At 43.7% G+C, this 22,052-nt stretch overlaps 1 protein-coding gene across 1 annotated transcript in view; it reads right to left on the bottom strand.

The window, feature by feature from the left end:
* Positions 1–2,683: 2,683 nt before the first annotated feature.
* The window catches only part of ttll7 (tubulin tyrosine ligase-like family, member 7), a 59,970-nt gene continuing 40,601 nt past the window's right edge, over positions 2,684–22,052 (bottom strand). Inside the window, exons 15-20 of the mRNA XM_079158626.1 lie at positions 20,649–20,944; positions 19,422–19,556; positions 15,877–15,957; positions 13,805–13,965; positions 11,139–11,312; positions 2,684–4,511 (exon numbers count right to left, since the gene is read on the bottom strand). Coding sequence (XP_079014752.1) covers positions 4,391–4,511; positions 11,139–11,312; positions 13,805–13,965; positions 15,877–15,957; positions 19,422–19,556; positions 20,649–20,944 — 968 coding nt within the window. The 3' untranslated portion in view covers positions 2,684–4,390. The remainder of the gene's footprint in view (positions 4,512–11,138; positions 11,313–13,804; positions 13,966–15,876; positions 15,958–19,421; positions 19,557–20,648; positions 20,945–22,052) is intronic.

Raw genomic sequence — 22,052 nt, 5'->3', positions numbered from 1 at the left:
GGTAGAAGAAATACATAATCCTACACAAACACACGCACGCACACACACACACACACACACACACACACACACACACACACACACACACACACACACACAGGCTGTACAGAGGCAATATTTGTCTGATAAGAAAGGTCACTTTTGAAAGCACACAAACCACTACAGGCTGCACTTTTAAAGCTTCACTAGAAAGAGAAAGGAGGGCAGCCGAGCCTCTGGACACCTCACTCAGCCAGTCATAATTACAGAACAAATCGCACTGCTCTTTTCCCTCCATGTCATTTGAAATAGTGGATTAAGAGCACAAAAAAGCGGTGGTTTGTTTTTTTAAGCTCAGCCATCTGTGTTTGCTGCGAGAGCTTGTGTGTGTGTGTGTGTGTGTGTGTGTGTGTGTGTGTGTGTGTGTGTGTGTGTGTGCTTCCTTATCTCATCTGAACCATCCACCTCTCTCACAGCTCCCAGTCGCTTTTTTTTTACTCTCAAAGCCGGAGAGGTCGGCTCAGGGCCCTGAAACTGGGTCATCTGGGTGTTGCTGAAAAGAACAGGCTGGACACTGGCTGCAAAGCTGCCTGGACCACGCTCAGGTAGGGGAGAGAGGGAGGCAGAAATTGATGGGATGGGGCCTCGGAGATTGACGAGTGGTAAGGTCAGGACGCTACGGCGCAGCTCTGTTGCTGGGGGAGATATTTTTGGACAGCACGCAGGGGTCACGGCGCCAGACTGTCAGCCTCCGCTGCAGTCTGGTTGCAGGGGCCGCGGCCAAGGCGGAGGCAGGAGAGCCTCAAGGTTACGGCCCTGCACCTTTCCTGCTGACAGAGCGGAATGAGCGAGGGATGGAGGGGTGGAAAGGTCACAAGAACCTGGAGGCCATGCTGCTTTTACAGGTCTAAATAAAAACTGACTTTGTTCTTCTTGAGGGTAGCCGTTTGCGCACAAACGATCATCCGTGCAGGGTGGCTTTCGGGTCAAGACGGTACAAGTAAAAGGGCTGCTGGGTACACACTCTCATTTCGGAGGCGAGTGACAGTTCAGGAGTGTCACCCGTCCACCGGGGGCCTCTTGTGTGAAATGTGATATCACTCAGAGGCTGACCCAGAGAGCCAGAGAGCCGCTGGAGTAACGGATATCAGGTGGACAGGAAGTTCCAAATCCATCAGAGAAATCGACGGCACTTAAATTCAATGTTTCTAATTGGTTCTGCTTGATTGATTGTCCCCAGTATAGGCTTCACAGCGCCGTCTTCTATTGATAGAATTAGTTGTTTAAAAAAAAAATTACACTGCAGATTATTGAAGTTGCCCCCATCAACATGCTACTTGCAGAATTGAATGCAGCAGAAATACACTTTCATCGTGACCGCTATCATTTATTTGAACAAAATCAATTGGAAAGCGTCTATAACTTTCATATGGCCGCCGTTTCGCGTCGGGCCAAACAACAAGGCCCTTTAGCTGTGATTTAATCTCAACATACCGCAGCCACAGCCTTCCTCTCTGTCCTCATTTCCTGTCTGTGTCCACACAATCTGCACTCCATTGCAGGCAAAAATGCAAAGAGATGGTTGAGCAGTATGTGTGTTGAAGTCAGAGCTTTTCTGTGCTTTTATTGACATAGCCTGGCCGGCCGCACGTGACTTTTAGTGCATGTTAGTGCCACACTGCTTAGCTCACGGCCGCCCCTCTGCACTGCTCTCATTTGGCGGTTACAGCTGATAACGCCGTCCCACCGTCTGGTTCCCCCCCCCCAACCGCTTGGCAACAAGTGGTTACCGGTTCTGTCCAGAATTTAGGAGTTTGCATCTTTACCTATAGACCAGCTCTGTTGTGTGTCTGGGTTTTGACGGGATTGGTGGAGATTCAGGAAGTAAACAGACTTGAAGAGAGAGTACCAATGTTGTATGTTGGGTTCACCCCATGTTCTGCAGTTACTCAATAAATGAGATAAATCGAAGAACGACTCATTACTTGACAAGTTTGATGCACAATCTATATTTCATAGTCGAGTGGGGTGAGACTCAGACAGACAGCCATGTCAAGTGATGAATCATTTGTCGCTTGTTGCCACGGTAGTCATGTAGTCTGCAGCCTGATGGAGAGCAGTCAAGACACGAGTGAGGCCATGCACGGAGGAGGCAGCCTCCTTCTGGTGCTGAGCACTTGGTATTGGTAGGGGAACCGGAGTGAAGCCGGGGAGAGCTTGCCGTCAGACTCATTTATCAATTTATCCCTTTTTTTCCCACATGAACTGCCAACTTGACTGAGGACACAGATACGACGATACCAACGTTGTTGTACTTTTGGCCCTCAAGTCTTGTTCGGTGCGGCAAGCAAACGGCAGATATCTTCCACAGCGATTAACAAAGCATTCTTTTAGGATTCCTTGAGGATTTTTTTTTAATTAATTCACAATCATAATCATTGTTTTTAGGAAAAGCAATATCTTTTATTCGGCACCTTTCTAAAAACTCCGTGGATGTATTATTCTTTAAAGATTATTCTACATAAATATGTTTTGAATATGACCTTTTTTAATAAGCATGGTTCCACAATAAAAGGTAAGTTTAATGTTTGTGTTTTGAGGATAAATAAAAGAAACAAACATTGAAAGTCGTCTGCAATCGTAAAATGTAAAAAAAAAAAGACGTCGGGGACCACTGAAGAAAACAAATGACAAAAAGAGGAAATGCGTTTGTTTAAACATTTTATTGCTATGTAAAATTAAAAATCTCATACCTCCAATGAAAAAGTACTACTTTTAAATAACACAAGTAAAATCAGGCAAAAATAAAAAAAATATTTGGCATTGTGCAGTGATGTTCAGTGTATGGGAATTAAATGTGAGCAGATTTAGCACAGCATTGCTGCAACACTTGTTAGTCCGGGTCGATGTTATAAAATGCACACTGTACTGTATCGCTGCCAGACGACCATCTTTAAAAGTCTCCGTGTCATTTCATTGGGTAGAATACAGAGCCAAGTAAACTACTAAACATATAACGCTGCGTTTCTCCCTATCAACATGAAATACTATATCTAACTGAGGTCCTACAGTGTTTTCATGACATACCCTAAATAAAACCCAAACTGAACACATGACGTTCGTGTGCTTGTTATTGGCACATCCTTGATCTCCGAGGCAACTGTACCTACAGTGCGGTGGGAGAAAAGGCTGCAGCTGCTCGTCCCAGGAAAATCGGCGCCGTGTTACGGCACGGAACATTTGAGCTGATGATCCAAGTCATTCACCGTGCAACACAATCTGAAAGTGATGTGACATAATCCTCGTTATCTTTTGACACAAGTGAAGTGTCTCCTTCTTAGTGAAGCCGCTACAAAGACACAATAATCAATGACAAAAATAAACAAAGACAAAACTTCAAGTATATTCCAAACGCAGCTCCTCCTCATCTGGGCGAGGGACTAGAAATCTAGGCATGCAAACATTACTGTTATGTGCACCCACTTTCTCTTTCTGTGACATACTGCAAAGTGCATATTAGGGACTGGGTGCTCTCCTAAGACTTAAGTTTGGCTCTTTGCGCTGTGGCGTCAAAGTTAGCGCATTCTCTAAGAGGCAAAGAGGCTTGGCTTTACTACATTGAGATTCTAAACGCCGTGTTGCTTAATAACGCTGCACTCAATATAACGCAGGTAAAACATGAAGCAGTAGCATTCAAAAGTTTTGCTAATTCAAAAAAACAGTTTGAATTCTCTGGGCACCATCTCTCCGCTGTAACAACTGGAACATAAAGTGACCGTGGAAATATTTACAAAACATAAAGCCTCTTATATAAGTTATGAAATAAATTAAATTCAGACATAAAATAACTGATTACAGCCAGAAAAAATAAGATTTTAGTTGGGCTTTTTTTACATAAGGGATAGCTTTGTTGATCATTCCATATCCGCATTCTGCATCAGCATTCACTGCATTCATGGAATACCTTACAAAATAAGTAAGTAAATAAATAAATAATCCTTGCATTGTTTAGTATTTGTTATTTTTTCCTTTTACAGTACCATGACTTGTACCTGTACAGTGAGTAGGTATAATACAGCAATTACAATGAGAAAAGAGGGGTAATCCCATTGTCTGGTGTTACTGGGGCTGAAAGTGGGGCTTGAGGGTACCGGTGGTCTGCTGGTCTAGGCCGGTCCAGACTGGTCTAAATTGAACGAGGCCCTTTAGCAATCCATAATCATCCGGCCCTTCTTTGTTGGTCTGCCGCAACGGGGGAATTGGCTCAGGTTGAGGCTCCGGCCGGTTTCCAGAGCTGCCTCGACTTCAGATCTGTGCCGGACTTGCTGAGATCGGAGTTTGGCTGGGTGAGAGTCTGAGGGGGGGAGGTTGAGGTCAAAAGGTGTAGGGAGCCTGGGCTGCCGCGGTGACCTCAGAAGTGGCCCATCCTGGCGGCGAAAAGGCTGCGTGACCGCGGCACTGTCGAAGAGATGCGGCCAAAGCTGGACGAAGGCCACTTCATGATGAACTGGGAGGTCACTGGCAGCAGATACCTGGACAGACGGACACGAGCGAGGGACGGAGGGATTAAGGGAAAGGATGAACATAATGAGAGGATTAGATATGCATAGGTCACAATTTAGAGGTTAGGGCGCATCAGTGCTCGGCACTGAGACCACACTTTTCATATATTTCTACCATTCTACGGCCGTCTCCATTTGCACATTTCAACTTTAATAATAGCTCGGTGATTACAAGATATCGTGACATCAGCCTCCCCTTGAAAACGAGAAAAAACGATTGTGAGATCCATATGATCCAGGTTATTTTGTGTAGGGCTGCTGCAACTGACGTTTTACTTTTTTTTTTGATTAATCAACTGAGCAGTTTGTCTATAAAATGCCAGAAAAATAATTCAAAATGATGGTTATAATTCCCAACACACCAAGGTGACGAGATGTCCTGTCTGGTCTGACCAACAGTCCAAAACTCAAATGTATTCATTTTACTTTCATGGATGGCAAAGAAAAGCATCACAATCTCATATTTAAAATGTGTAAACAGCAATTTATTAACAGGCTTTATTATCAGGGATTAATATCAACTATTTTTATTAGTCAATTATCAAAATGAGTTATCGATTAATCATTCCAGCTCTGATTTTATGTAATGTACCAAATCTAAACTCTCTGTTAGAGTTCTGTTTAATGAGGTTATATGCAGTATTTATGTACGCGTAGACAAATAAACGATTGACCTCATACTCATAGAAGCAGATGCTTTCAGGACAACTGAATTTTTCAACTTTGACCTTTTTCTTACATTTTTGGTATCATGAACAGAAAATCCTCACCTATCATTCCGAGGCATAGGCGTCAGTACCTTTCTAAGACTTTTCTATGACACCTTCCACCGAGACAGAGCAGTGAGGCAGCTCCTGCTAACAGCGTTCCAGTACCTGAGAATGAGACCAGCGTCAGGTTGAGAGAGAGTAAGGAGGGGCTGAACCCTGCTCCCATCTTACCGTAGCTACTGGAAATGAGTCAGATATGGTTGTCAGAGCAATGTCAGATGAGATGATCAGATCGTGGGCAAAGTTAACTGAAGGTTATGCAAATGTTTGGGGTACTGTTCAGAAGACATGAGACGGGGGAAGTTTGAATTATTCCAGACTGATCAGTTGGGAGAATGACTTACATTTATGGGCCTTTGCAGCACAACTTTGTCATATTGTGATGTTATACATTATGTGACCTTTTTAGCCACTTCCGCAGCAAGGATCTTTAGCTCATAAAAAATACATCTAATAATCGTTTAGTTGAAAGAGTACAATGGGCAAAAAGATATAGTCCCCGTGGAAGTGTTTAAGATGTGACAATATAATCAAAAGGGAGCCAGTGGGGCGGAGGATCACAGAGTGAGGAAATGATATCTTCTTTTAAGCTGGTGCAGAGATAGCATACTTTTTCCTTCTGACAGCTCTCTCTCTCGCTCTCTCGCTCTCTCTCCTTGTGAAACAGCTCTTGGACAAATTAGCCGAGTAGTTTCTTTTAAAGTCGACCGGAAAGAGGAAAAAAATCACATGTCGCTAAGGGCGCCCGCTTCAACACAGCCCCCCCCCCGACTCAGGAGAGTTAGAACAGATCCAAATTAACTTCATTTAGTCCAACGAGAGTGTCCTTGAAGCAGCTTCAAGTGGGCCGTGGGTATCCCTCCAGCACGTCCTCTTCTCTCTGACTGGACTTGGTGAACAAGGGCTCGGTCCGGCACTTCTTAAACTCCTCCACTCAAACCCAAGAGAACAGGTGGTGTTTTGCTTTAAGCCTTTCATATTTACTTCTATGTGCAGTCTTCAAGGTGACATTTAGTGATTCCATACCATGATTTTGCGTCACCGTTGTTTTCATTTCTTTCTACATTTGTTATGTTTCTCTTCCCCCTGCTCGGCACCTTATTCCATCGCCTGCCTATGTGATTCCCCGTATTCCTCCATTGGGATTCTGTTCATGGATATGTGTGTGTGTGTGTGTGGGGGGGGGTTCCTTCCCTTCATTTCCATAAGACTTTGGCTGAAAACTCCGAGCCCAGGCATGGAAATGACAGTAAAAAAAGAAAAAAAAGAGAAAAGAAAGAAAATCAAATATTGAACATCCATTGGGGGCCCGAGTGTGTGTTCTTCAGAGATCCTCTGGTATTCACTTTGAGAATATTCTGCTTATAGAAAGCATCACGGTGCTGGTAGTGGTAAGGGGTGGGGTAGGACGGCTTCTCACGTCCAAGCGGCCGCTGTCTCTGCAGGCTATATTTAATTGGATTCACATTCGGTATCTTCCAGGTTCGTCCTCCTTTTGATCATGAAGAAGGTCTTAACAACGTGCATTCATGAAAGCCAGGGGGGAGGCTTGTTCATGCACTTGTGCTTTGCTTCAATCCATCAGTTGACAGGGAGACGGAAAGATACTCTCCTGCGCCGCTCCTGACATGCAGAGCTACAATCTACCACTGTTCCTCCTGACAGGCCTTCCACGCTACTCTTTAGTCCTCCATCGAGATGCAACTGCCACAGCGAATTAACGGGAGGCCAGAGAAAAACAAAATGCCACGACTAAGGATGGAGGGAAAGACTGCCGCGATAGCTGACGCAATCATAAACCAAGAGGTACAAAGAGCCTTGAAGGTTATCTGCAGCCCACATTCAGCTCAACACCCCAATTAACCCTAATTACTGCCACACTTTTCAGACAGATGAAAGTTAATAGAATCTGAAACTTTTGTCATCATGGGGAAATTGTCTTTGGGTAGTGACAGTAATTTCAGGCTTAACAAGAAAGTCATTAGTGGAGCTATTGGGCTACTTCCTCTCATCTGCCCACACAGACTGAAGGACTTTGCTTAGACCAATGGGGCTGTTGACATACCTGATCAGGGCACTCAACAGAGGACGGATGCTTGAACAAGAGCGGGCAGGTGTGGTCAACAATGGAGACCCCAAAGACCCCAGCCTACAGACCTACTTTGACGTGTGCCAAAGCCTGCCGAGTGCTCTGTGAGTGTATGTCATGTATGTGCGTGTGTGCATGCACAAGAGACTAAGTGGGTATTGAGTTTGTCAGTGCGAATTTGCCTGAATATATAGTGTTTGATTCTGTGTGGAGGTTTGCCAAACCGTTCTTCCAGAAAAGCATTTTTTTGTGCATGATTACATATTGAACTGGAACCCGTAAAATATCTGTCCACTTGAGCCTTTGAGAAATGCCATACAAAGTATCCAGGTGTCATTAATGGCTGTGGTGTTAACTATGGCTGGTCAGTAGCTGGTCATCTGATGGAAATCATTTCTTGACCCACAATTTCTCCATTCAGTTTAGTTCAATGAAGTTGATGTTGACCGGATGAAAATAAACCTAATTATTGTTTTATTATTGAGTAATTTATTTGCAAGTTTACATTACATTTCAATGTGAGCGGAAATGCACAATCCTCTTTCCATGCATAGTGCATATGGGCATGAGAGTATTGTTCCAAATAGAATTAGAGATGCACTGATTGATTAGTTGCCGATCGAAACCAGACTCTGTTCAGCTGAACGACCGGTTCACATGACCGCTGGCTGGCCGGTCAGTTTCATGTTTCCAATTTGTTGCCGATCATATTTACACTGCCGCAAGATACGCAGTAACCGGCCACGCCCAACATGTTTTATCACAACTGCAAGTCCAAAATAAGTCTCTCCCTAGCACGGTCTTATTATAGAGCTAACGGCTAACTTTAACGGCGGCTGCACTGACTTGCATCATGGTATGTTCACGCTCGACTCAGTAAAATTGGTAAATTATAATGCTATCATAATGTGTTCGATTGTATCCTTGTAAAATTTAGTTTTTGGCTAGAAACTTTATTAAATACAGTTTGAAAGAGATGTTTTCACAGAAAGAATTATGATCTGTTTAACTTACTAACAATAGCTCAAAGCATCTCATAAAACAGAAGTAAAACTACTAATGCAAAGATTTGTTTTAATCAAAGCAAGTATTTAAATTAAAATACAATCATTTATTTCCTAATCGTTTGAATTGTGTGTTTTCATGCAAATAATCATCATAGATGACAATAACAAAGTTAAACGATAACATTTAGAATTGTTGACGGTTTGCACTGACTTTAGGACGGTGGTGAAAAAAGGAAGTCTAGAACCTTGCTGTTAATTATCGTTCTTAGAAAGAAAATCGGAATCTGCTAAATCTTTTTAAAAAACTTAAAAATTGGAAATGGCATAAAATAAATAAATAGCAATCTAAGTATCTCTAAATATAATGTATCCTTTAAATGTCTGTGTCAGTTGGATGTGGACACAGCTCGAAATAAATAGTTTGAGGTTAGTTTCAGTGTAAAACATTGAAGAGGGACCGAAAATCACTCCGTAACAATCACATGACATGTGCATGAACACGCACACACACTCTCACACACACGCACACACGCACACAATTTACCCTCTCATAGAAAGCGTATGCATCAATGAGAAAGTAATCCTAATTGCTTCTCTTCTGTCTGAAGTGGCGACGGGTTGCGACTGTTCCCTGCATGCCTGATGGAGAGATGTGAACCCGTGTGTGCTGTGAAACTGCAAACCACACGATGCAAGCCGAGCCATTTTCTGTCTTGTTGTGACAAGAAAAAGAGCGGTGCTTGGGCTGATCGTGGCACTGATGCGGTGTAGGTGAGGCGCTCAGCTCCCACCGAGGCCACTTGTACTAAAAATGCACTCAGTGTGAGATGCTCTTGATAAACGCATCGAGTGAAAGGCATAGTTAAGCATGTGGCAGCGGGATGATTGGCTGGTGATGCACAGCAAGCTGGCCGAATGGTTGCGGTGCGGACAAACAGTGCTCTCAACAGTCCTAATATGCTTTCTTCTCCTATCTCCTCCTTCCTGTTTATAGTTTTTGGCATCAGATCATATGAAACGCATCCGATTCTCAAGTCAATCCAAATATTATCGAGTGAAAGGAGAGGAGACCATGCTAGACTGTCGGTTGTGCAGCTAAAACAACCATCATCGGGCAGGTGGGTGCCAAGCCTTTGTTACAGCGGTGAGGTGGTGGGGAGCAGCAGGGAACAGGGACGGTGCTGGTAGATGGTGGGGGGGTGTGGGGGGGGGGGGGGGGGGGGGGGGGGGGGGTTTAGCAGAACTAAACCAAGCAAAGACCTGCGTCGAGGGGCGAAGAGACGGAGGAAGAGGAAGAAGAAGCGGCAGCGACAGCAGCAGGGGTGGAGCCATGGGTAGAGGCTGGTCCAGCAGCAAATGGTAAGCTTTTTTTACACAGACATGTATAGACAGAAGAAATAAGGAGAGACAGACCAATGCATCCTTACATGGACTCTCATGGACACCTACTGCAAACATATGGGTACACCAATGTGTCATTTTGTGTATGCTTGACTGATTAAATCCAATTACAGTCTTGTCTTGAAATCTTCATAGTCCACTAATTTATATTCCGTAATCCACCCTCAAAATAAATATGCTAAAGACAATAAAACAATCAACAGCAACAATGTCAGATTAGTCAAGACATAAGTGGCTAACAACTGTACACAAACCCCACACACTTTTTTTTCTTTTAACAGCAGAGGTTTTTATACTGGAGGCGCAAAGTGATAGCCTGTTAAAATATGCGCAAGAGTTATGAATCATGTAAAGCGAGGCCCCAGGAAAAAAAAAAAGAGCTCTCTCTCTCTCCCTCTCTCGTAAGGTCATTTGCTGCACAGGCTCATCTGGGCTCTAATTGAATTAAGCAGGCCTCGGGGGGCCCCGGGCTAACCTGAGCGCTAATCTGTGGGCCATTATTTCCTGTTAACAGCACACTCCCTCTCTCCCTCTCCCCAGCCCCCCTCCCTCACTGTCTGCCAGCCCAAAGCATATGTGCTTTAAAAGTTCCCTCACTCCAAACCTGAGCTGCTGTCTCCTGCGGGGATCAACCTTAAAAATAGAATGAGGCTGATTTTCTTTGTTTTGTTTGTTTAATCGGGGTTATTTGATGCAGATGATGGCTCTAAGTCTCCATGGAGGAGAGAGGGGACATGTTCCCTAAGAGAGGTTTAAAGATCATTGCTGTTGAGATTTTCAAATCAAAGTGTGTTCATTTATTTATTTTCCAGAACTTTCTTAAGGTACTTTTAACAAAGTTAATAGCTAGGCATCTGTTTTCACAAACTCATGTGTAACCAGTTTCTATCTGGACCTGAATATCAATCGGAGGAAGACACCTGAGTAAATATTCCCAACACCAAGGATGTGTCCTGTTAATCTTAACGCAGGGCCAATATCCTGGTGCGCTAAATTTCCTTCCCCTGATATGTAGTGTGTTGTTTTTTTGTGTTTTTAACCCGTTAATAACCTTAGACCCAGTAGTTTAATCTGTAAACTAGGACAATATAAGATAACAATGTATTTATGGGTCTGAAGACTTTTCAGGCATTTAGATGAACACCCTTCCCACATCTTGAACAATGATAGAGATAAATAGATAGTTACTTTATTAATCCCACAAGGGGACATTTTTTTGCAGCCACCCTATTGTATAATGAACTATCTATTACAGCAGTAAAGCTTTCAGAATCTTTCACAAATAAAGGCCTCAGGGGGAAGTCATTGAAGGGTTGGGTTTCCTTCTCACCTGGTGTCGTCCCACTCTGGGCTGAGTCCGGTCAAAGAGCCACGGGACTCTGAGACAAACTTGTAGACGACCAACAGGCAGTCTCGGCACAGCTGGACCAGCCGGCGGCAGCACAGCAGCTCCTGAGGGGACACCACCTCGCTGCTCTTACTGAAGATGGTCTCCCACGATGAACTGGAGCGCAAACAAGAGGGCACGCACACACACACACTCAAATAAAGTCAGTAAAGATAATCATCACCATGTATTCATCAGTATGCACGAGTACACAGTGCATGTATATCATGTGTATGCTTCGTGCAGGCACACAGATTAAGTCAGATTAACTCATTCATATGGTTCTATGTTCTTCATACTGTTTGGCCATTACTGTACATGTGTGCATATACATTTGCATGAACACTTAACAGTCAGACATGCAGGAAGACACACAGGGAGGAAAGATGAAACAAATCCGAGTACAGTTAACCCCCTTTACAACCCCGGACATACCCCTGACTGTGAGAGAGCTTCAACAACTGAGAGACACAACCCAGGGGGGTGCGTTTGATGTCTACCCCCTTTCACTCCTTAGGAGGTGGGGGGTGCATCCTATGAAAGGGTTCAAAACTGAGTTTTTTCATTCTCTTTCTCTAAGTCGTGTTCAAAGCCTGTTGAACTCATCGCCCACAATAGCTGCGAGGCCGTTTGATTGTTGTTAAGTCCCTTAGATACAATATCAAACAGGAGACAGCGAGGGGGGGGGTGCTGCACTCTGATTTGGCGTGTGCTTTTCGAGGTGCACCGCTTCTCTGACGCAGCGTGACATCGAGCCCCCCCGTTGGGCTCATCCATGTTTGGGCCGTGGCCTGTTGTAGGGAGGGGCCAGACGGTAAGCGAGCATTCTAGCTGGATCAGCCAGACAGGCTGTAGTCAGACAAAAGCTGCATGGGGGTAGCTGAGGCTAGGCTAGGCTAATCCTCCCAGTCATCTACCCCTCCACCCAACCTTTTTTTTCCTACGATGTCTCATTTTCAATCATTCCCCTCCCTTTTTCTCTGTCGCCAGATCCCCCCCCTTCTCGCCTTCTGCTTATCATCCCCTTCATCTCTATCACCCGCTCACTGCCTTCCTCATTCTCCCTCAATTACGACTGCCAAGGAAGTTAGGGAGGAATAAAAAGGAAAGCCGTGGGCAGAGACTTCAGTTACACCCTCTGAGTCCTCTGTGTCGAGGGAAGCACGGACACTGAGCAACTGAACTGTAAAGAATATGGAGAGGAGGAGATGCAAGAAGGTCACACCTCCATCACAGACGAGATGTAAAGCTACCGGCGCAGCAGCTGTCTGAATGTGAGGGTTGTGTGTGTGTGTGTGTGTGTCTGTCTGTGTGTGTGTGTGTGTGCGTGTGTGTGTGTGTGTGTGTACGTGTGTGTGTGTGTGTGTGTGTGTGTGTGTGTTTTGCTGTATGTGTGGACTTGTTTTGGTGTGCTCATGCGTTTGAAATTCTATGGAAACCATACTTGTCTTTGAGGGAAGCGTTTAAGAAAGCCGATGTGAACCACCGATGACAAACATTAGTTCTGTGGTTGTGTGTGTGCGTGTGTGTGTGTGTGTGTGTGTGTGTAGGTGTGTGTGTGTGTGTGTGTGTGTTTTGCTGTATGTGTGGACTTGTTTTGGTGTGCTCATGCGTTTGAAATTCTATGGAAACCATACTTGTCTTTGAGGGAAGCGTTTAAGAAAGCCGATGTGAACCACCGATGACAAACATTAGTTCTGTGGTTGTGTGTGTGCGTGTGTGTGTGTGTGTGTGTGTGTAGGTGTGTGTGTGTGTGTGTGTGTCTGCTGTTTTGGGGTTTCTATAGGAACACGATCAAGTTGGCTGTCTCTGCAGTGACTCATCTTGTAGGAAGCCACTTAGTGTCGCCATCAAAAAGAGTAGGAGAGATAAATAAATAAAAAGAAGCCAAATGAAAACTTTAAAGTATCTGATAACACACCGTACTAAAAGAAGTGAGAGGCCTTCATTCACCTCCTTCCTGCTTCCATTCCTCCCCTCTCCTTTCCTTGCTCTCACCTGTGAAAAAGCCCTGATTAACAGCCCAGATTTGTGACCTTAATTTGCACCCAGCCTCCCCAGACGAACATGTTTCTTTCATCCCCAAGAGCTTTCAGGAAAGTGCAGCGGGGTCTGGTCGGTCTGTCACTCATTCTCTGTCATTCAGCTGCAGTCGCTTCCCTCGTCATACTGAATAAAAATGGCAAATTGTCTCTGCTGTCACTGAAAATGGTATCTATTGACGAACACTGGGCTTAAGGACATTGGGAGATTGCGAGGAGCGTGAACTTCTAGTTATGTGGATAAAAGAGTGGCAATGAATAGAGTGATAATTGGCCTGCAGTGTGATCGCTTGTTTGTGTGGGGTAGAAGAATTAGTGTCCATGAACATCTCTGTTCATTCAAGGGTGTTCTTTGTGATGCTCTAGGCACATTTTCAACATCTCTTTTGATTTGTTAGTTGGTCCTGGTTTAAGTCACCAATTCCAATCAAAATATTCAAATTTCTTGCATGTACTTATTCTATGATGGCAGGCTTTTCGCCCTTGTGAGGTGGTTGATCACTTACGGACTAGTTTCAAGCATCCTCATCTAAAACCCAGCTCACAACCTTACAAAGACTGGCCTACCCGGTGTTGGAGAAGCAGTTCCACAGGCCCTGGCCGTGACTCCAGAGCAGCCGGTTGAAGACGCGATTAAAGAGCCGGTAGAGATGGAGACTTTCTACATCCGGCTCCCTCCAGATCCGCTGCAGCACGGAGCGTACATTTGTACGAACAATGTCCAACACCTGAGTGACAGAGAAAGTGAGGGGGGGGGAGGGGGGGGGTTGGGGCAAACGAGAGAGCAACAACTTAAATCAAGAGTGTGATAATGAAGGAATTTACTCTTGCAAGACAAAAGGTGACAGCATTTCTAATTGATTATGCGTGAGTTGGCATTTGTTCCAACTGTAAGATTTCTTTCTCTTTTTTTTCATCGTACCTTAGAATTAGCAATCACGGAGGCTAATGCATTCACTCAGTAACAGAGAGCAAGCTCGCTTTAATGAATACACAGACGGATGCATGCACACACTGGAGAACATCAACACATATTGTAAATGCACCAACACGTCCTGAAAACTGATTTAATCAAACATGAAACACATGTAATGAGGATTTCAGCAGGTTTATCTCTGCATTCATGGTAAAGCATGCACATGCATACAGCCTGTGTGTAGTCTGTGTGTGTGTGTGTGTGTGTGTGTGTGTGTGTGTGTGTGTGTGTGTGTGTGTGTGTGTGTGTGTGTGTGGCCGTGGTAGAAGGAGGACGGAAAAAACTGCTGGGGCAGACAGTGGAGAGCAGGGGAGAGGACTAATTGCTGCACCGACGTCAGTCTTGGAGAGAAGGTGTCAGAAGTTCCCAGGCGGTCTGAGGACACCTGCACCAGCCTTCCATCTTCCCGTCTTCGTATTCCCATCCCTTCCCACCTCACTGCCTTCTCTTCCTCCCCTATTCTTTCTCTTTTCACCCCGCTCAGAGTGCAGCACTGTGGCTCTTCTACTTTGATTCCTCGCTCCTCATTACCGACGTTCCCGTCTGACTGTGTGTGCGTGTGATGAGAAGAGGGAAGATTTCCAATATGAGGCGAGCGAGACACACGCATACACACGCCGACACACTGATAGATGAGTAAACACACACACACACACACACAAGCGCAGATATGTTTTGGTATGGTAATCAGATGGCAGAGCGGTGGGCGCTACATTCCTGACCTCTGCCTGCTGCTCATTAGGCTGCTCCACTCCAAATAAAACATCGGCTCGCACCGCCACAGCCCACAACACAGCCGAGCACAGCAGCGGCTGAGAGATCACATCATTACTGACACGCCTACCGGATGGCATTTCCCGTCTTGTCCCCTCTTCTGTTTTGTTTACATCATATTTGGTGTCTCTACCTCTCACTGTCTGACATGATAATGATCTTCATGCGTGTCTTTTTTTCTTCTTTTTCCCCCTGAAGCTTTATTTGGGGATTATTTTTGTACTTTAAAAGTTTTTCAAAAGGATTCAAAGGAATGGGTAGGAGCGGTGACATTTTGTCATATTCACCGATTTTAACAACGTCCATTCTATACAGGGTGACAGTGTGGGCTGGGGTGCAAGGGTGCAGACAGGAAACTTGTACAGGTGTCAAAAGATAAATCTGGACCATTTTTAAGACTTCAAGATATATCTGAAAATGAAACATTATCTCCGACAATAATCTCTGAATCTAACTGTTTTTAATTGTCATAAGTTAATTAAGTATTAATAACTAGCCGAAGCTACTCAAGTTTTCTCACTCACAGGTGGGCCCTTTGTCTTTCTCAAACACACATACCAGATCTTCCTTTTCTTTCTGACTGGGTGGGAACATGTTTATCTCTGCAGCTTAAGGCCACATTTCCACCAGCCTTTCCTTCAAGCCAATAGGCTACAACTCTCAACTTCTCTTCTTTGATGCATTGTCTATTGTTGGCGTTATGATCTAGTCTGCTCAGGAAGCAGTGACCTCTTATCCAAATTCTACTAAATATTGTAATAACAGGTTTGAAATAATCAAGTTGCCCTATATGTATCGTGAAGCGATTCAGAATGTAGAAATCTGGAGGGACAAGTAAGACGTAAATTGGCTCAGATATCTGCGATCTGATTCCAGCATTAAGACTCACCTTTCGTTGTTTGGTAGAGTCCAGCTTCACTAGCCAATAGGAGGCCACTTTTGACTTATGGTATTTCCAGTTGTCCAGGATCTATGGAAGAAAAGTCAGGGGTTAAAAAAGTAGAAAAATAATCTTTTGAACATGAACAAAACGTGTGTTAGTTCAGACTTCCTTGAGAAGTAGAAGTAGAATCAAGCAACACATTTAAAAACGCCCTGATAGTATTTTAAAGGTATCTTACAGGGCGGTCATTGTGCTGTGCAATTCAATTACTGCCAACAATGATAATAAAAATCAACATATTTGGCAAGAAAGAAACCTTCCAATTTAGAGCGCAATTAAATATTAGTACTTCATTTTAGTATTTAAAGGGCTGATATTATACCAACACGTTTTTAGTGCTTGTGCACATACGTTTGGTTATCTGGAGTGCCTACCATCCCATAAACTGTGAAATATTCAATTTTTTTTGTGGACTGACTAGGACAGAAAACACGGGATTAAATAAACCATTCAGATTTGACTCCTCTTCCTATGTCACATGCAAACTTTTTCAGGCGGGGGTCTTAAAGAGACAGGCACTGAAACGGAGCGATTCAGACAAAGGGTGAATACAGGTATATTCAGACAGACAGAAATACTGGGTTTTTTAAACATTAAAGCTTGTAAACATGTTCTAGTAGAAACCCACAATACCTGTATGAACCTGAAAATGAGCGTAATATATCCCCTTTAAAACCATAAAAAAGAGATTGTTTATTGCAGCACTTCCGTACACGGTCTTGTTGTTTTGTCTTCAGTGCGTAGAGCAGTTCTGCAATCACCCCAACTCCTAGCCAGTTTTACAAAACTACTGTTAATTTGATCTCACAAAAGTCTGTCTTCAGAGTCAAATCTCCTGCTTCACGGTGATGAAACAAGGCATTTAAAGCATCATTTCAATGTCATTTCTCATGAATGGTTTGGATGTATTACTAGAACATGACTATTGACATCTGAGCCATGTAAAACAAAATAATATATGGAAATGTTAAATTATCTCTAAGTCAGTGGCCTGCCCTCAATGGAAAAAGACTTGATGTCATTTTCAAACTGATATGTAAAATGTGGCGAGCATTTAGATAATACAGTGCTTGTCTGTAACAGACTTTTGTTTTCATAGCACAACTCGGGGATAATAGAAAAGTCAAGTCGTGATCTTTGGTTCTTAAGCAGAAAAAAAAACATTGTTTTGCAGGTGTGTCAAAAATCCTTGGGGCATGTATCGTTATGCTCAAAAGCCGTGCAGGATATTCCCATGCACTTGCTCCTAGTGCCAACATCACTGTGTACCTACAGGCACTGCTATTGTTGCTCTGTTGACTTAGTCTACATCTCCCCAGTGGTGCACATAAACCTCTCACGTAGCACGTTACATCCCCTGCAAACAGTGCTCCCATTGGGAGGCTCCAGTGTAAACTTTATGTTTACTCACACTCACACACAGACACGCACACAATAAACAATCCACGAGGATTCACAGAAACCAGAAACAGAGCTGCGGTGTACAGTGAACACTTTTGTTTGCTTTCCAGAAAGTTACTTGTTTGGTATTCTCTCTCAATAAAACCTAATGAACCTTGTATGGCAAGATGTATGACCATTTGTCACTTTTCTTTTTTTACACAGATTACCCTCAATTAAAAGCACAACAAAACACACTACATACATTTCACCTTTCAATGGTTCCAACTGCGACAAAAGAAAAAAAAGGTTTTGAGTGAAATATAAAAGAGGCAATTACTCGGATAGAAACACATCATTAGCCCAATTAGACGTTAACTTTAACGTGGAAAACATAAATTGCCAAAGATTGTTTTCATGCCAAGTGAACGCTCCTTTCTCTCCTGAGGCAAGAAGTGAACAATACAGGTGCAGTTGCTCATCTGCGTTTCCATGGTGCTCTCATTAGGGTTTGTTAACAGTACAGGTGTGGTGCTAATTGTCTCTCACGACCCAGACACACCCAGATGTCAGGCACACACACACACATTTCTTTTGCTGTTCTTGTGAGGACATTGTATGAGCAGACATCATTTAATTGGTGGCTTGCACAGACTTAACCTTAATTATAACAACGATATGCATAACTTTGAACTTTCTGGAATTTTATGAAGAAATTAAATCAATATTAAGGCTCTTACCTGCGTTACAAAACATGTAGTAATGTGTTATCAGTTCTTGTGGCTTTATGACAATGCCAAATTCCATTTATATTTGAAATATTTTTGATATCATGGTTGAGTGCAAAAATTGGCATGCTAATTAAGATTTTAGGGCCCCCTAAACATTGATCAAGTGAATCATCAGTCGAGAAGCTCCAGAGTCGTTTTATCAGTCAAACGGCTGCATCATTGTACACAGAGCAAGGCAGGATTACAAGGCTTGTAGCCATCCAGCTATTCTAATTTGCTAGTGGCCATGTGATAGAGGGACCATTGCCCTTTTGGCCTGCATGTGACATAAACAAACTCAAATCAACAACTTTGTATATCCATTGAACATGTTGTTTTGGTGGTATTTCTATCATTAGTCAGCCTGGTGAAGACGGCTGCTGTCCTTTCAGCACCGCGGGAGCCGTGTTGCTGAACAGACAGCTGGTTCTGAGGACAGCGACGGCCGTAACGGAGGTCAGAATCATTGTGGACTGGGCGGATGAATGCTTTCATAGTACTTTTGTGCCGCTGATGTGTTGCTTCTGGTGTGAGTTGAAGGTTAGCCTCGCTCTCCCTTTTGATACATTTTTTTTCTCACTTTTTATGCTTTGACAAATTGCAATATCCATTTCTGTACTTAAAATTAAAGTCCATAAACTAAATAAGGAAGTTTAGAGATTCAATGTATTGAACTGTTTTGTATGGCCCGCAATACAGTAACACATAGTTGTGGTTCCTTAAAGTGGGTGTTATAGCTGCTAATAGCAGCTAGTTAACTAATAGCCATTGTTGAATTCTTGGACATCCTGCTTCCAAAAGTACATGATGAACATATCCATAACACAAGGATATTATTTTCAGCCGTTTAAGCTTATTTTTCTATCGTTTGTACAGTACAGTAGTGTCTTACAAAAAATGTAAGCAAAAGCTTTTGCAATAAAACACAGTAACGGAAGGACACAGAGATCTGACCAGAAATAGAGGAGGCACTGATTAATACAAAGGAGCAGTGGGGAATAGTGTTGGGCAGCAAACTGACCGACACGTTGTCACTGGGGTTGTTTGAAAGACAATGGGAGCCAAGCCAGAGCGGACCGGCTATTGTGGAGGGAGACAAGGAGGTCACTTTTAGTTAGGCTGCAGAGTGACCGCACCTGGCCCCAGAGGGGGCTCTGGGAATACAGTGGGTCTGTATTTCTTGTACACTTGTATTCCATGTTCACTCTCTCTATTTCAGTCTTTTTCTTCTGCTCCTTTGTTCCACTTTTCACAGTCCGTTTCTGCCTCTGAATAATTTCGATTCACAAAAAATAAATACAAAATACACTATTTTAACTACAATAGAAATAGTGCACACACCTCATCCAGCACAGCCTCAGCCTCGTCCTCGGTTTTGCCCGGAAACCTGATCCTCATGGCGGTGAGCGCAGCCAGAGTCTGACGCACCAGCTCGGCTTCCTGCTCTTTACTCCTCAGGTTTATCAGCGGATCGCTCTACACGCACACACAAGTCGAGAGGAACCAACTGAGTCTAGAGATGCACATTACAATTAAGCAAAAAGGTTTCATTAAAAACTATTGTATCTTTTTTAACAATCCTTATTTATGTAGGAGGATCCTTCCAAATAACCTAGGGCACAAGAGAGCATTAAAGTGGTGTCACATGTATGAGTGTTTGTTAACTTGTCAAAACAACAATGTGAGCAGGGCGTAATGTGTTATCACTTATGAATATTCGTCATTACTATGAACGGCCATTTTTACCCAGAGTTCTCATTAATTTATGATCCTGCTGCCACCAGTATACACAGATCATTATTCTGTTCACGTAGCAGTTGGCACAGAGCAGTTTCAGTAATACGTATCATATGAACCCTTCTCATTTAATACCATTTTGTTATTGCGAGAGCACAGCACTCACTAGTAAACCAACATCTAATATGAGATTGCCTGTACCAGCGTGTACTTATCCCAAGAGGTGTGATTCCCACAGGGAACACAAACGTGTAAGAAGGTAAAAAAAAAAAAAAAGAGTAAATTCTCCTGTCATTTTGTATACATGTCTGTCAGGATACAAGCATACAACCGGTGCAGTCTATGGCCTTTCAGTGCAAAAGGTTTTCCCACTTAGTTCTATTCTCAATGTTAATTATTCTGCTCCATTTCAGTTTGTTCCACTGTATGCAAAGGTTACCAGCACACTTGTAAAGAAGGAAGGGGAATGGAGGAGGCAGGCGGAAAGCAACAGATGGCAACACAATAGAAGGTTACAGTAGGCTTATACAGTATCGAAGAAGCTGCTGAGGGGATTCCTAGTGGGCCAAGATACAATATTTGCCACAGAAGGAGAGAAGCAACGATGGCAGAAGTACATTTGTGCATCAGACTTCGGTGAAATAAAACTTGATTGTTTACTTTAACCCACTTGAAGTAGTGGCTCAGGAGAGGATTGCCATGTTGAGCAAAATGACAGCTTGACAATTTGAAAATGAATTTCATATAGCTTTCTATGACTGACAACTTATCTGACACAGTCTGAATTGCAAAGAGGTGAATTCTACTTTGTGTGACTGTCGAGTATCTTACTATGTTGGAGTGGATGGTCCCCATGCTGTTGCTGTGAGGCACGCGGTGGGCGGAGCCGCTCCGGCTCAGCGAGTGAGAGCGCAGCGTGGCGGAGCTCGGCCTGACGAGGGGAGGGGCCACGGGAACTGTGGGAGAAGGCCTGGAGGACAACGCCCGCACCTCATTGGGCGATGAGAGGGAGGCGATGGAGCGAGGGCAGGAGATGGAGCGTCTGATTGGTCCAGAAAGTGTTGGGGAAGCAGAGGGAGCAGGGCTGGTTTTGAGTGACTTGATTGGAGGTTTCCAGTGCATGCGACCTGCAGAGAAACAGAAGAGAGGGAGAGGGAGGGGGGGGAGGAACACTGACTCACTGTCACATTTCAATTTCTTTTCTTCACTGATCCTGTCTCAGTGCCCCAGTCACTGTCAAGCTTTCCTCTCTGCTTTCCATCCGTTGCCTGGTGGCTTTGGAGATGAAGTGTGGCTTTAAAACTCTCATTGCCGCGGCGCTCTGGCACGCTGGCTCAGTGGCCCAGTGTGTGTGCGTGTGTGTTATTAACAACCGCAGCATGTGTAGTGGAAACCAGAAACTAAACAGTAGTCTTGTCTGGTTTGGGGATGGATTAAAGAGCATCTCTCTCTCAGACACACAGTAGAAAAACACAGGAAATACTAACTCTCTCCGTCACCCTTGAAACTCCTCCAGATTGTCTACCAGCCAGTGTATTAGTGTGTGTTGTCTATTTGTGCAGTTTGTGTCTGTCTGACATCAAGTTTGGACGCAAGTGCTGCTAAACTGTCCGAGGTTTGGATATTTTGCCAAATGAAAGTATTATGGGGCTTAGTCCATCAACCCTTTGGTGGTTTGGTATGAAGTAGGGCTTGGAAGGGTTTCTGTCTCTCTCTCTCTCTCTCTCTCTGCACAAGCACACACACACACACACACACATATATACAAAGATCCAAAAGTTGGTCTTTTTCATGGCTTTGTCCCTTATTTTGTGACAAATAGAATGAGCTCATCAAGCAAGGGTCCTTTCTATTTCTATCTATCTAGCGTCCGCCCACAATGCAACCAAAGAATTTCTTCTTTCCAAGGTTGGCACATAGAATGCAGTGAAAGGCGATCTCTTTCTCACTTCAGAGAGCTGAAAGTGAGTTGATCTTTGTGACTTATGCGAATTGGTGGGAATGCTTGAGACTTATCGCTCTCACTATAAAACCAGGAATATTTTAGCATTAAACTCAAGGTGTTTTCAAGGTAAACAACGAAAGGGGTATTTTTTTTCCCTCCCTTTTTCTTTCAATCAAACTCCTTCTTCTCTGCCTTCACCTTCTATTCAGTGTAACTGCACGGTGCTTTTCTTCCCTCGAGTGATTTTCAGTGCTTCATTATATGTGTGTGTGTGTGTGTCCAGCTATAGT

Source organism: Pholis gunnellus (assembly GCF_910591455.1).
Source record: "Pholis gunnellus genome assembly, chromosome: 4".
In the NCBI taxonomy this organism is placed as follows: Eukaryota; Metazoa; Chordata; class Actinopteri; order Perciformes; family Pholidae; genus Pholis; species Pholis gunnellus.
The sequence above is the reverse complement of the archived record's forward strand: the minus strand, read 5'-3'. Positions and strand labels throughout refer to the sequence as shown.